The sequence below is a fragment of the Spermophilus citellus genome, assembly GCF_964194105.1.
Source record: "Spermophilus citellus genome assembly, chromosome: X".
Taxonomy (NCBI): Eukaryota; Metazoa; Chordata; class Mammalia; order Rodentia; family Sciuridae; genus Spermophilus; species Spermophilus citellus.
The window spans coordinates 147,503,014-147,518,432 of NC_138190.1; the positions used below are offsets into that span (position 1 = coordinate 147,503,014).

General features: G+C 55.0%; 1 protein-coding gene across 1 annotated transcript; it reads left to right on the forward strand.

The window, feature by feature from the left end:
* Positions 1-3,562: 3,562 nt before the first annotated feature.
* Positions 3,563-6,109, forward strand: EMD (emerin). The gene is made up of 6 exons (XM_081276551.1): positions 3,563-3,874; positions 4,069-4,176; positions 4,334-4,411; positions 4,572-4,705; positions 5,239-5,288; positions 5,372-6,109. Exons 1-6 carry the CDS (start codon positions 3,793-3,795, stop codon positions 5,700-5,702), a joined length of 783 nt encoding a protein of 260 aa, XP_081132677.1. The 5' UTR covers positions 3,563-3,792; the 3' UTR covers positions 5,703-6,109.
* The last annotated feature ends 9,310 nt before the right edge of the window (positions 6,110-15,419 follow it).

The window sequence follows — 15,419 nt, forward strand, 5'->3', positions numbered from 1 at the left end:
TACATTTTACATTCCTGAGTCAGTATACATACCTTCACACACCTACACACATGTATGATTGAAACAAACATTTCATAAAATGAGACTTTCCCTTAGTATCTGCAGTGTACTCTATTTTCTATTCTATTTTATGAAAAAAATGAAACAAAGGAAGAGAAGAAGGAAAAAATAGGAAAGAAGAAAGGAAAGAGTTTGGTTACATCTGCTAAGTGAATCTTGTTTCACACAAACAGCAAGGTGTTGGTCCCCTTCCAGGCTTTCCACATCTGCTGCTGCCTTTACTAGCTGTGCTTTCAATGACATTTCACACCTTGACTCATTATGGGAGCCTCCCAACAGTGCCAGGTTCTCTAGCTGCTACCTACAGTGGAAGTCCCCACTGGGAAGGCCAGTGGATTAACTTCACTTACTAAACAAGGAGGCTGAGCTCAGGCCCCTGAGGTAGCTGCTATGGAGTTCAAGGCTGTCCTTCCAGGAGGAAAACCCACCTATCCAGAGGCATGGCAATCAGAGCCAGGGGTAGAATAGATGGGGGGAGTGCAAAAGAAGTGGTGGCTATATGGTGAGTCTCAGGACCCCCATTACACTACCCTCTTTATACTACCCTCCCCACACTGTACATGCTCTAAACACAAGCAGTTCTTTGCCTCAACTTCTTCCAGGTGTTAGGGGCACAAAGGTTCATATAGCACCAACTGTTTCCTGGTGAAGTTCATAATAAACTAAAAACATTTTCTCCTTGTGTTGAAGAAATGTTTTCATGTAGACTTTTTCCCCCTAAAACTAGAAATCTTCTTGGGATTGCAAGTTATACAACATACTGATTAAAAGTCATTTCCATGCTTAAAAGAAAAATTGTCTGCTTATTTTGACTTAGCATCTGCTGAACCCCAATGTCTACTCTCCATGCCCTTCCTAGGAAGAACTCCCCACAGGCACTTAGAATGCCTTTACATATCCTTCCAGCCTCTTTGATAACTTCTGCCTGAGAGAAGTCTGAGACTAGGCCAGGTCAATGCCCAGATGACCATGGGGAAAATGTTTCCATGAATGAATTGCTGCATTCAGGGTCCTTGGGCAAGACTCCCCTTACCCCAGGATCCTGATAAATTCTCTTTATGATGGGTGATACAGCCTATTAGCTATGTTGATCAAGGGCTTGCCTGGCTTCTAGTGGTCTGGAATGGAGCTGCACTGCCCTGGGGCTAGACTTAGGCTCCAGGTACCTACAGGGTGGGTACAGGGGGACCATCACAGTTCAGCTTCCTGATGCCATCTGTGGTGGGACCTCATGCTGGGGCAATGGGGGGCATACAAAGCACAGTGCTAAGGCAGGTGTGGGGGGGTGTTCCTTAGGGAAAAAGCAAACCTAGAATTCCTTGACCTCATAAGGAAACAGCTTGAATCTGTATGGGGAGGGTGGCAGGGGGAGGACTGAGCAAGCACTTGTATGCACAGATCTCTGGGAGAGAGGCCAGAACTGCAGAAGAAGGCTTGGAGACTTGCTGGGGAATCTGATTTTGCCAAAACTAAAAAATCCATGCTGCTGAATGGCCCAGAGCTCACTCTGCCACCCACCCCCCACCCCCAGTCCCAGCCTCTGCTTTGAAAAAAAAGGAGCAGGCTTGCCAGGCTCGGTGTACACCATGTCTGTAGCCTATAATTCCAGCAGCTCTGGAGACTGAAGCAGGAGGACTTCGAGTTCAAAAAGGCCAGCCCCAGGGCTAGGGTTGTGGATCAATGGTGGAGCACGTGCCCATCATGTGTGAGGCACTGGGTTTGATCCTCAGCACCACATAAAAATACATAAATAAAACAAAGGTATTGTGTCCATCTACAACTAAAAAAAAAAAAAAAGCCAGCCTCAGCAACTTAGTGAGGACTTAAACAACCTATCAAGACTGTATCTCAAAATTTAAAAATTAAAAGGGCTGGGGATGTGGCTCAGTGGTTAAGTGCCCCTGGGTTCAGTCCCTAGTACCAAAAAAGAGAGAGAGAGAAAGAGAGAGAGAAGAGAGAAGAGAGAAAGAGAGAGGGAGAGGGAGAGGGAGAGGGAGGAAGAGGGAGAGGGAGAGGGAGAGGGAGAGGGAGAGGGAGAGGGAGAGAGAAAGAAAAAGGAGCTAAGGCTTTCCTATCTCTTAATGCCAGCACAGTGTCTTTGGGAACCCATATACCTCCTCCCACATTGCAGGGAGAGTAAGGCCTTGCCTTTCCTCTAAAATCAAGAGAAGAGCAATTCTTTTTCCTTAATGTCTTTGTGTTTGATCAAAACAGAGCTCTCTCTCTCTTCAATACTGCCTGATTGTCCACCTCTACAAACCTCCATGGAAAATTGTCCTTTGACCCTCACCAGTTGGATCAGCCAGCTTGTACATGTCCAAAGCTCTCTTCTCTTCTTCCCCTGTCATCAGGCATCATCTAAGAGACCAGGCATCCTAAGCACCTCATCTCTTCATGCTCCCCGCAGCTCTAGGTCTGCTCAGTGAGAGCACCCTAGATGGCCCCACACTCTATCAACAGGCTTTGTTTAGAATATAACTGTCGCCATCTTTCCATTTTCCACCAGACAGTTCTTTTCTGATTAAGGCCTTCGCCAACTGTTAGTTTAGGATTCTCAGCAAGTATTGGCAACTTTCCATGGTTTGCCACACCCCTGTGCCCTGCCTGGTCACCAATGGTACCATCGGATTCAGGGGCCATTAGGCCAAGAGAGGCAACTGTTCCCAGGGCCCCAGGTGGACGTTATGGTGGTGTTAGGCGGGAACACGCTGTCTGCACGCATCACATGGCACCCTCTGCCCATGCCCATTGGCACACTTGGGCCCCTTCGAAGGCTGCTGCTCCTAGAGGGCTGGTGGCCTCCTGGCCCAGTGCCCCATTTCCTCCCGGGTGGAGCGGTGGAGCGAGAGAGCAGGCAGGGAGGTGGTGGGAACCAGCGGGCTCAGGTGCGCAGGCGAAGGCCTAGCAGATTGAGAGGGCCCGCCAGGGGCCAGGGATCTGCGAGGGGACCGCGTAGGGTCGTGGCCCTGCTAGGCAGCGGCTTTCTTGGCCTTGCTCACACAAAGCGCTCAGGCGTGCCCGGCGCTCACGAAGGGCTCACTCTTAACGTTGGGCACTTTCCACTGCTGCTGAGCAGGGTGCAGCCCGGTGACCCTAAGCCCTGCAGCGTGGGGGGGGGGGGCGGACACGAGGTGAAGTCCTAGTGACAGGGATGAGAGCTACCGTAAATGCGGGAGTTCGCCCACTCCCACATCCCAGCCGGTTTCTGCTGGTTTGGGTAGCGCAAGTCTGCCCCGCTTAAGCGCCTAACCCAAACGCGCGAGCCCGCTACGTCTTGGCTGACTGCCAGCTCCCGCACTCCTGCCCGGAGAGCACAGCACCCGCCCTCACAGCTAGGTAGGTGTGGCTCCCTGCATGTCACGCCCTAGAGCCTCTTTGGCTCGCCTTCAGCCCCTGCCCCTCTTCTTGCTCTAGCCAATCCTGCACTTTTGTGTTGTACGGGCTTGTAAGCTCCGCCCCCAGCGCGACGCCCCGCCGCGCCAGCTCCCACAGCCAGACCGGTCTGCACCGGTTGCTCGGGTGGTTAGGCCCCGCCCCTCGCAGCGCGCAGAGCTTGTGAGGCCCGCCGCCGTGACGTAACCGTGACGCAGGCGTGTAGCAAGCGCGGCCGCTCCCGAGGCGCTGGCGCTGGCGCTGCCCCGCTCCGAGGCAGCGGTTGCTTGGCCTGTGTAGTCAGGCCTGGGCAGCACCTAGGCCTTCACTACTCGTCTTCCGGTGCCGGCCGCGCCCGCCATGGACGACTACGCGGTTTTGTCGGACACCGAGCTGGCAGCAGTACTGCGCCAGTACAACATCCCGCACGGGCCCGTCGTGGGTACGCGGCGGCGGGTGGCGCGCGGGACCTCTCCCGGGACCCCGCGCTCCGCCTGGCGCCCCCACCGACCCCTTCCTTCCCCTCGGGTTCCCTCCCCGCCTTCCTCCACCCCCCCGCGCTCTCCGCATGGCCTTCCCTGGGCTCACGCTCTGTGCCCCGCACTCCTGACCGCTCCACGCCCCGTGTCTGGCCAGGCTCCACTCGAAAGCTCTACGAAAAGAAAATCTTCGAGTATGAGACCCAGAGGCGGAGGCTCTCGCCTCCCAACTCGTCTTCCTCCTCATTCTCCTATCGGTTCTCGGGTGAGATCCTCTGTCTCAGAGCCCTGCTGACGACTCCTGGGGACGGGACTTGGGCAACCGGGAGGACGGGGTCGTGAGACTGTGGCAGGGGCACTAGATTAGAGGGAGAAGGAAGGGAAGCCTGGGGGCAAATAGTCCTGTTCACTTCTCAATTCAGACTTGGATTCAGCATCCATGGACTCGGATATGTATGATCTGCCCAAGAAAGAGGATGCCTTACTTTACCAAAGCAAGGGTAAGACGGGTGGGGCTAGTGCCTTGACACCTTCACCCCACCCTGTCTAGCACTCCTGAGGGGAGGAACTGGTGCAGGCCCCCAAATGGGATTCAGATTAGGACCATCCGTACAGGTGGAGGACATCACTGCCTCTTCTATCACTGTTTCCCTTCCCAAGGCTATAATGATGACTACTATGAGGAGAGTTACTTGACCACCAGGACCTACGGAGAACCTGAGTCTCTGGGCACTTCCAAGGGCTTCCGCCAACCAGTAACTTCACTCTCAGATGCTGACACCTTCCACCACCAGGTGAGCTAGTTGTTAGGCACACCTTGGGTGCAGCCTGAGGTGATGATAACTGGGTTTGGACAAATCCAGGAAGCTGCTGGGTGCAAATGGGAGCTCCTAATCTTCCAGAGAGGGTAAGGGTTAGGGTCAGCCTACAGCTGTTTGTGGAAAGTACTGCTCTGGGGATGTGCAAACTATTAGGGCCAGGATGTGTAGTTCAGTGAAGAGCACTTGCTTAAGGTTCCATGCCCAGTACTCCAAATAAACAATAAAATGCATTTCATTAGAGCATATGAGGCATGACCTGCACCCTGGTCTGACTCTAGGTTCAAACTTTCTGAGAATCCTAGGGAACAAAGGAGGGCACTGTGGCACAGGCAGCTGGGATAGTCACTAAGTGGCAAGGCCTTGCACAGAAAAGGCAAGGAACCCCCAGTGGTTCTGGAGGAAGCAGGTGTCTGGCCTTGAAGTGATGGTCAGGAACGTTTAGACTAATGGATATGTCAGGGTCAGTCCCTGCCAGCCAGTGCCCTAACCCCAACTCTGTTCTGCAGGTGCGTGATGACAATCTTTTCTCTTCTTCTGAAGAGGAGGGCAAGGATAGGTGAGTACTGGGAAGGTCTAGAGACAGGAGCAGTCTCTAGACCGAGGCTCTCTTGGCCTACCTGCTCCCTTCTTTTGCTACAGGGATCGCCCTGTATATGGCCGGGACAGCACCTACCAGAGCATCGCACACTACCGTCCTGTTTCCAACGTCTCCAGGAGCTCCCTGGGTCTATCCTATTATCCTACAACCTCCACCTCTTCTGTGTCTTCATCTTCTTCTCCCACCCCTTCATGGCTTGCTCGCCGTGCCATCCGACCAGAAAAGCAGGCTCCTGTGGCTGATCTAGGCCAGGATAGACAGGTCCCACTCTGGGGCCAGCTGCTTCTTTTCCTTGTGTTTGCTGCCTTCCTGCTCTTTGTTTACTACTCCATGCAGGCCGAGGAAGGCAACCCCTTCTGGATGGATCCCTGAGTCTTGATTTCTAAGCCAGCTCTTCTTGGAAGTCCTGGCTGACTGCCTTAGTAGTGTTTGCTGGGGGTGGGGGTGGGGCTTTAATGTGTGTTCTAGCTTGGGGGTGTGGGGCCTAGCCCAGGGCAGTGTTTCCCCCCACCCCACCCCCTGCCTCATCCTGCCAGGGAGGCAGCAGACTTGGGCCCTCCACAGCTGATTAGGCCTGGGTGTGCCTTCCTCTGGAACCTTCTGGCCCTGCTTGCCTCTAATCCTTAGGGCCCAGGAGAGCAAGAGCTCATTCCTCCAGAGGAAAATAAAATTGTTGTCATGCATGCCTCCTGTTCATTGTCACCTTGTCAGGGAGATTAACCAAAGGCTTCCCTGACTGTTTTCGTGGATACACAATAAAAAGACTTGTTTATTTTTAACTTGTTGGTTTTTCCTACTGAGGGAGAAGTTGGGCTCCCATGACATAGGGGCTCTGGAACTTGGGTTTGAAGGATTGCTATCTGGCTTTGCCTGTTTGGTTCTGCATTTTTGTTTTGGGGAAGTGATCAAATGCTACCCATAGATATGTATGTTTGTGTTTTGTGGGTTTTATTCCCTCATTTCCCAAATCACTTGTAACTACTTATAAAACCACTCCTGTTATCTCCCCCACTTCATTCATTCATTCTACAAGGGCTGCCAGGTCCATCCGTGTATTGCCAAGGACCTGAGAAACTGGAGGGCTCCCTAGGGCTTTGGGCCTTCCCCAGGACTCAATGCCAGTCATGTGCCTGAGCTTCATTGGACTTCTGAGGTCTCCCATTTGGGCTTGGCTTACATTGCCCAGGGCTCTGGGATCCCAAACTTGGTAATTGCACCCAATCCTCGGCAAAAGGGTGGACCCCCAAAGGGTTACCTGAGTGCTCCAGACATCATCCAAGTGCTCTGGGGACCTCAACCCCAATGCTTATGAAGGCTCTGTGAGCTGAGGGAACTAGAGGACTCCATCTAAAACTCTGGATAGTTCTGGGGCACCTCCCCTAAGATCTCTGAGGGGCTACTCCAGGCACATCCCAGAAGTTCCCAAAGATCTTGCAATTTCCCTGCAGGGTTCCTGAAAATTTCAGTGTCTCCATTCATTCTACTGCTCTCCACTTCCATAAAGATCCAGCAGATGTGGGGACACAGAAGGGGGCAGCACCTATCCATGGCCTCAGTGAGAGGCTGTGCTAGCTGCTGTCCAGTCTAAACTCTCACCATTTGCTAGCATGTGGGTGCAACTTATGGCAGTGCTGCTTGCCTGGAGAGAGATCTTACCTTCATGCTAGCATCTGCTAGGCCAGGAAAGAGTCTTAATAGTTGATGGGGGAGAGGGTGACTGGAACAGGAGGCTGAGGAAGGAGACCAGGGGGAGCACAGGAGCAGGACAGACCAAAATTGTGCTCCTAAGGAGGAACCTCTACCCCAGACACACGGACAGGAACAGGGGAGGCAACAGGAAAGGCAAAGATGTCCAAGGTTTGCCTAACTACCAGAAACAACAGAGCCAGAAACAAGCGAGGAAGACGCTTGCTGGGCGAGGCTGACACCAGTGTCCCCTGCATGAGGAGAGTACCAGGGGTCAGAGCCTGTGGCTCCACTAAAGTGAGACACTCCCCAGTGCCAAGGGAACAAAGAGAAGACAACAGCACTTCATTCTTTCATTCATTTCCACCTGGGGTGGGACTGCTCACTAGGCTCCAGTTCACTAGTCCCAAGAAGATACCACCCTAGAGGCTGGCAGGAAACTACTGGATAAAACCAGAACCCCAGCCCTGCCCTGCCACTACTTCTACTGTGATCAATGGCAGGGGTGGGGTGGGGAAGGTATCCCACACTCCAGAAGCCTCTAGAAGCTGCCCAAATGGAGAGGCCAGGGACCAGAAGAACCAGGTACAGAGAGATCCATTGCCACCTAGGGGGACGAGAGGTCCTCCTCAGGAATGTCCTTCCCCCTCCAGCCCTGGTGTCCCCAGGACACTACACCTTGGAGCACCCACCTCCTGCATGGAGCCACACCAAACCTATTACCTCCTCCCAGCACCGGCACTGACCCCACCTCAAGGAGACAACCCCGCTTTGCATCCTCTCAAGCCCCAGCCTGCTGGGCCTGAGCCAAGGAACTTCCCAAGCTGAGCAGGGCTAAACCAGAACTCCCCAATCTCCCCTCCACATCACTTCTGGAGGGTAAAGACACAGGGGAAAAGAAGAAAATGCCAAACTAGGTGGCAGGGGCCAAGGGGGTGAAATATGCCCCTGGTGACAGGAGACAGGCCAGTCCAGGCAGTGAGCTAGAAGAGGCCACCAGGGCAGGGAGGCAGGAGGGACACAGACTGGAGACCCATCCTGGCCAGGGGCCTCCCAGGGGAGGGCAGGTAGATGGGAACCCGTGTGCAGGCCCCATCCTGATTGTGAGCCAGCCACACTGAGGAAATCCAGGAGGACCCACTGGGCATGCTAGGAGGAGGCAGGCAGGGCTCAAAGGCCCAGCCACCTCAGCCAGGCCCAGCCACCTTGGGCACAGAGCCCAAGAGGTGGTGGCCCAGCCCCAGCACACCCCTTGTCTGGGCCTGCTGGCAAACAGATGCCAGGAGCAGAAGGGAGCCAGCCCAGAAGAGAGTGTCCCAGGGCCCATTCTCCAGCTGTGACCAGGGCACTAGGTCTCCCTAGGGACAGGAGTGGAGGCCCCTGACTAAAGATGGCTCCAGAGGCCCTGGATACAGGTGCCAAGGGGCAGGCATGCTGCTCCCAAGGGGTCCCTGGGTTCAACCTAGAGATGGGGGCCCATGGGGACAGCTGCTGGTGACCCCACAGGTCTGGAGCACAGGCTATGATACTCTAGGGAAGCTCCTCCAGGATCCTTAAGGGGGGGCAGTAGGGTGAGGAGGAGGCAGCTTTAGGCTAAGTCAGGGTGAGCTGTGCGTGTCAGGATGGGGTCTGGCTCTCCCCTCTGCACAGCAGGCTGCTAAGAGCCCGTCCCCCACCCCCTGCAAGGGTGTAGGGCAGCTGGGGTTGGGAAGATGAGGCTCCAACCAGGCCCCCTGAGATCATCCCAGGCAGAGGAATCAAGGCTTCTCCCCGTTTCTCCCCGCAGAGCCTCAAAGGATGGGAAAGCTGGCTCCATTCTCTCAGAGGCTAGAGGGATGGACAGGACAGCAAGTACACAGATGACTCCAGAGTGTGGGTGTGCACAGAGCCGACTCCAGAGTGTGCGTGCGCACAGAGCCGAGCGTGTCCTCCTGAGGAGCCTCAGGACCCTTAGCCTTACATCTTGGCTGGGGGGCTGTCCCCATATGCCAAGAACACATCTGCAGGCTGGGGTTACAGCTTAGTGGTAGAGCGCCTGCCTAGCATATGTGAGGCACTGGGTTTGATCCTCAGCACCACATAAAAATACATTTAAAAACTTATTAAAAAGAAAAAAAAAGAACACATCCACACAAGAAAGGCCCACCTTGAGGTCCAGATGTGCAAGGCAGCTGGGGAAAGCGCCAGGAGCTGTTTGCCAGGGCCCAGGTGCTGCCCAGTGGTGACAGCCCACAGCAAAAGCATTCACCACCAGGGAAGCTCACTGACAGATTCAGAGCCACCACCAGGAGCACCATGGAGAAGTCTCCACCGAGTGCAGGCCAGGAAGGATGAGGCACCAACGGCCTCCTTCAGGCCAGAGGGAAGTTTCTTCCCTGTGTCTCACCTCATCCCTCAGCGTCCCCACCTCCCAGGCTGCTAACTGCCCCAACTGAGATGCCAATGCCCAGGACCTGGGCAATGTGAGGCAGTCGCCTAGGAAAGGGACTTTTGTGCCTCCGCCATGACGAGGCACACACCTCTCCACTCCTGGGCACCTGCCCTTCATGGTTCCTTCTGGGGTGGAGGTAGAGGAGAGGCCCAGCCTGCTGCAGAAAAGTCACCCATACCTCATGCAGAGCTTCGCCAGCCCCTGGGTGGGACACTGCAGGTGGCGGGGAGTGTCCAGCCCCCCAGGCTTAGAGGGGATTCCTGGGATGCTGAACAAAGCTGCTGTGACAAGAAAGGACCTCCTGAGCCTGTCATCAGGACAAACTGCAGGGACAGGATTTACCCACCTCGGCCGGCTCAAGCTCCATGAGCATGGTCCAGAGAGCACACACAGAAGGTCTGAGGGTCACGCCAGGCTCTCCAGGGCACATCCTCCTTCCTTGTTGGGGTTGTCTGTGTTTTAATTTGCGATGACTCAAAGATGGGAAAGCCACTCAATCTGGGTCCTGAGGGTGGGCTTACACCTGGGACACATTCCAGAGTTGGACCTGCTTAGGACCTGGAGTGGCACATGCAAGTCCCTGAGCCAAGGTGCCCGCCAGCAGCCACCTTGTGCTTTACAGTGCCAGGTGGGAACAACCTCTTTCCTTGCATACATTCTCCTATCCTGCACTGTTCCTGGTTTGACCTATGAGACCAATTAAAAAACGACAGCAGGGGCTGGGGATGTGGCTCAAGCGGTAGCGCGCTCGCCTGGCATGCGTGCGGCCCAGGTTCGATCCTCAGCACCACGTACAAACAAAGATGTTGTGTCCGCCGAGAACTAAAAAATAAATATTAAAAATTCTCTCTCTCTCTCTCTCTCTCTCTCTCTCTCTCTCTCTCTCCTCTCTCACTCTCTCTTTAAAAAAAAAAAAAACGACAGCAGGGGTGAAGGGCATCAGGGGATGAGGTCCTAAGAAGACTGTGGCTTGGACTTGGGGTGCTCCCTCCTGCCCTCTCCCTCCCCCTCTCTCTGATCCCTGGCTCTGGGAAAGCTCTGGCCTGAGCAGCCCTAGGGAGAGGCCCTGCAGGGAGGCATTAAAGGCCCCCTGCTAACCCCAGCTGACACCACCTCCATGCCACCAACACCAACACCAACACCACCAAGACCCACACCCAAGAGACCTGAGCCAGAGCCAGAACCCCAGGGGGCCCCCTGACCTGGGTCATAAAAGCCAGATGCACAGGGTTTTAACTGGGGGAGCTTGCCCAGTTAGCCCAAGGCAAAGAAACCCCAGAAACCATTAGGAAAAGCCTGGGAATTGCAATGATACGAAGACTAAAATTTTCTACTTGACCCCCAACAACTTCTCAAACCAGTGTGTGAAAGACTTGACAGAGTGGCAAAAGCGAGCTTCAAGATGTGATCGAGGGCTCCTGTGTTACCAGGTAGAGACCTGGAGCCAACCAACAAGCAAAAAGGCAGATGACCAAGTAGCAATAGGGACAGAGGAGAGGAACGGAAACGCAAAGGGCTTCCACACCGGGCAAGCGACTCTATTGAATAGAGACCGTGGGCTTCCAAGACTGCTGTTCGCTCAGCGCTCAGTGCTCAGCTAGGTGACTAAACTACAGGCAGCCCCTGGACCGGCAGGAAGACCAACCAGGGCAGTGTGGTGGAGCCCAGCAGGCTTCGGGGTGGGTGTCCGTGCCCCACGCCGGGGGAAGGCCTGTGCAGCAACACCCAGAAGCTGGGAGGCTCCGCCTGCCAGGGAAGGAAGGCGGCAACCAGCCTTTCCAGGCTCCTTAGTGGGAACCAGTTCGGCAGGTGTTCCCAGGCACGCTGCAGCGTGGGAAGCGCGGAGGGAGGGGCAGAGGGAGGGAGGGGCGGAGGGAGGGCGGGTTCCCGTTTGCAGGGCTTTCTCTGCGGGGCTCACCTTGACCTACCTCCCCAGGAAGTGAGAGGGCCCCAGCCGGTGCCCAACCACTGGTCGTCCTGGCGCACAACAGGAATCCCCCGTGGCAGACCACCCTGTCGAGTGACACTGGGAGACTGTCACCTTCCTGCGTCCCCATCTCCAGAAGCGTGGACAGACGCCTCTGACAGGCGCCACGTCCTCCCGCGACCAGGCTGCCCGCTCGGCCCTACTGTGCACAGCACCTTGTGTGCAGGAGGAGGGGGCTCCGTGCTTGGCAGCGAACCCGCCCAGAGACACACTCAGGAGCGTTCGGCGAACGCAGCGGGCTGGGATGCAGAGGGGCCGCCACACGTCGGGGCCCCGGGGCTGTGAAGCTCACCACAGGCGGCGCCAGAGAGCTCGGGCCCGAGTGGGGCGGGGCCCGAGGTGAGGCGGCCGCGCTACACCGCCAGCCCCGTGTGGTCGCCAGTTCTCCTTCCCCGTCTCCCAATCTCCCTGGGAGCGCTACGAATCCGTCCCGGACCTTCTAGAAGGCCGTGCTGACCCTCAGAACGGGGACCTGTGAGGGAAGGGGACGGGCGGGCTCATCGCGGCCCATGGGCTCCAGGGCCCCGGATCCCGCGAGCGGGGAGGCTTCCCCTCGGCTCCTTCCGCAGGGACAGTCTAGGCGCCCGGGTCTTAGGGGAAGGGGGGCCTGAGAGCCGCAGGCGCGGGAACATCACCGCGCCACGCCCCTCGCCCCCGCCGCCTCACGCCACTTCGGCTGCCCCACCCACCGGAAGGTCCCTCCCGGCCTCCTGCCCTACCATTCCGGCTAGCTTCACCAATAAGGAAGCTCAGTTCGAAAGGGCGTCCCGCCCCGCTTCTTGTGACCGACGCTTCTTCTGCTCAATGGAGTCCACCCCGTCGCGTTCGCGCTCCCACAGGCGGGGCTATAGTGCATTGGGGCTGTTTTGTGCTTGGGGCTGGAGCTGAGTGCGGCTGCGCTGCTCTCCCTTGCCCACCTAACGCTGCAGGGCCGTCTTTGGGTTGTGCGCTGGGACTTTCGAATTCTTGATTCACCGGAAGTTGCCTGGCACACCCTGGAGGCGGGTGACTCTTCCCCGCAGTTCCCCGAGCCTGGGCATCTTGCCCGACAGTGATGCAGCCTCAGAAGCCTGAGGAAGCCGCGCCGGGTATCGCTCCTGTGCGGGCGTGGGGCGCTGGGCCAGTCCAGTCATCCATTGCCCAAGTTCTTCTCACCACTACCCCAGCCAAGACACAGCCCCCCGCCGCTGACCTTTAAAAGACTCGGCCTCCCTCTTCCCGTGGAAACCAGTAATCTTGTTCCCCATATATACAATTTCGTCCCTGGAAGAGTGTTGCGTCAACCTAACCACATGTGCAGCCTGCAACAGCTTCTGGGTGGGCTGGTGTTCACGCAGCCTGATTCTCTGCAGAACCTTGCGAATTATTGCGTGCGCCAGGAATTCTCCCTCTTACTGCTATGTAATAGTCCACGCTGCGGTTCAAAGGGCATCCGTGCCCTTATTTCAAAGGATGTCACCCCTCATCCTTCAAGACCAGCTGGTGGTTTAAATCCCTAGCAGCACTACCAGAGGATTCTCTTATCCCCAAAGCTCACTCGCTATAGTCCACCTGTGTAAGGTTTGCCATTCTGCCGGTGTAAGGTACTATCCTATTGTGTTGGATTTTGCATTTTCCTGCTCCACGCTGAGCATGCTCCCTCATCCTAAACTCATCCCCCATCTGGGCTTCAGAGTCAGGGAACTAACTGCCCGTGCCCTGAGGGTGCCTGTCACATGCTGTGGCTGGGGTACTTATCTTGGCATGAAAAACCAGCCTCTACCTCAGAGCAAAGCCTGTCCAAGGAAGGGACATAGCCTTTGTCCTTGGAAAGACCCACAGAGCACTCCTAGGCACATTCCCACCCTGCTAAGTTGTTTATCTACAAATAACAGGAGAGATCTGCTGCCCCAGGTGTCCCTGACTCAGTCAGGCTAGGTGGGGACCCATAGCAACCCCCTAGCAGCCACCAATCAGCATGAGACAGGGAAATACCTGGGATGCCAGATGACCCTCCCAGTAGTTTATGGTGGTCGATAATGTGTTGGGAAACTGTGTAGTTCAGCACGAACACCCCTCTTGGCTTAACCCAATCAGTTCAAACGAATCCCCCTCTTGTAGTAATCAATCACCCCTACCCAACTTGTTCCCGCCAGTGAATGTGCTAATCATGTTTTAGAGTTGTTTGATTTTCCCGTGGTGTGTGATGATTTGCTAAGAGATGCTATGATGTATGTGAAGTCCCTGCCTTCCCCAAAGAGTATATAAAACTGCTGCAAACCCTGGGCTCAGGGCCTCTCAGCGTCACCAGTTGCTGTGTGTGTGCGCGGAGGACCCAGCTAGCTCGCAATAAACACCTCTTTGCTGCTTACATCCATCTTGGTCTCTGGTGGTCTTTTGGGGGTCCCGAATTTGAGCATAACAGGCACTGTCTTCCCTCATTCTGTCTCTTCTGAACAGCTCTGCTGTGTGAGGCCCATGAGAAGTCTCAGTTTTTATGTGAACACACTTATGAAACTAGTACTTGATGATTTCTGAGTGGTCTGTCTGTCCAGGATGTCCCCCATGCTATAACACTATTCGATATTTCCTTCCGTTGTTTTCAGACCTGTGACTGATTCTGTGTTCCACTCTTTCACCATTTGGACTTCACCTCTGCCTTTCTGTGGGGCGAAAGAAGCTTTTGAGAAGACTCTCGGGGTTTTGCAAACACATCGCGGGGCATCATGGTCTTTCTCCCCTGGCCTCGGGAGTGCCCTGGGCTCCAGGTGTGCAAGTTGCAGAGCAGCCTGAACCCTGAGTCATCTCCTGGAGCAGGGGCTTAGAGGAAAGCCATGGGTGGCTTCTGCCTGTGGCCAAAACAATGAAATGGCAGGGTCCGTGGTTTCCAGCAGCTGGCTTTAAGGACAATGGCTAACACAGGATCTGACTTCCTATCTTGTATAGGTCAGCCAGACAACTCTGTCCCACTATGGCACACTGCAAGTGGCCTTCCCCCATGGATCATAGGTGCCAGACTCAAAGCAAATGCCCGGCCACTTGTGGATGAGCCTCTCACCTCAGCACATTTGCAGGGAATTATTGCTCTGCATCTTCTTACACCCCGTGGAAACTGCCTGCTCCTTTAGTATGACCTCCCAGACGCTTTTGGTCATTCTTGGGGGTTTTCTTCTCCGTGTGACCTTTCCCGTCGCCTTATGTACAGCCAGGAGAGACCCGCATCCCTGGCTTCTCTGAACTGTGGCCGTGAGGTGAGAAGGTGCTGGCCCTGGGCATTGCCTTGTTCCAGAAGACCCTGGGTGTCATCTGGGCTGGAGGAATAGACTTTTCCTGCTGGCCAAGGCCAGGCAGCGTCGGTGGCAGCAAGCAGTTCCCTAGTGCCCTTCCTGGGGGCATGAAGCACTGTTACTTAGTCTCTTACTTCTGGGAGGCTCTTTCTCTTGCTGAGGTAGCATGACCCTCATGGTGGTCATGATGGCTATGAGGTCGATGGTGTGGGATGATTCCTCTATGTGTACTAGACTATGCGTAGTAAAGAAAGGATGAGGAGCTGGGGTTGTGGCTCAGTGGTGGAGCGCTTGCCTAGCATGTGTGAAGCACTGGGTTCGATCCTCAGCACCACATATGAATAAATAAAATAAAGGTCCAAATAAAATAACACCAACTTAAAAAGAAAGAAAGAAAGAAAGGAAGGAAGGAAGGATGAGATTGGGTTCCTCTTTTTTTTATTTTTGTATTGGAGATTGAACCCAGGGGCACTTTACCACTGAACTACATCCCCAGCCCTTTTTTTTTTTTTTTTTTTTTAATTTTCCTTATTTTGAGGCCGGGTCTCAGTAAAATGTTGAGGCTGTCCTTGAACTTGTGAGCCTCTTACCTCACCCTCCCCTGTTGCTGGGATTACAGGCATGTGCCAGTACCCCCAGCTTGGGTTCCTTAACTGTCAGCTCTAGTCACAGTAAGAGGACCAGGGGCCTCTCTGAACAGCCCTCAAAATCCTATTTCT

Bases quoted from the DNA above. Each gene is read 5' to 3' on its own strand.
- EMD (XM_081276551.1), top strand. From the start codon at position 3,793: ATGGACGACTACGCGGTTTTGTCGGACACCGAGCTGGCAGCAGTACTG. The intron at 4,177-4,333 runs GTGAGATCCTCT...TTCTCAATTCAG, and splicing joins ATTCTCCTATCGGTTCTCGG to ACTTGGATTCAGCATCCATG. The intron at 4,706-5,238 runs GTGAGCTAGTTG...TCTGTTCTGCAG, and splicing joins CTGACACCTTCCACCACCAG to GTGCGTGATGACAATCTTTT.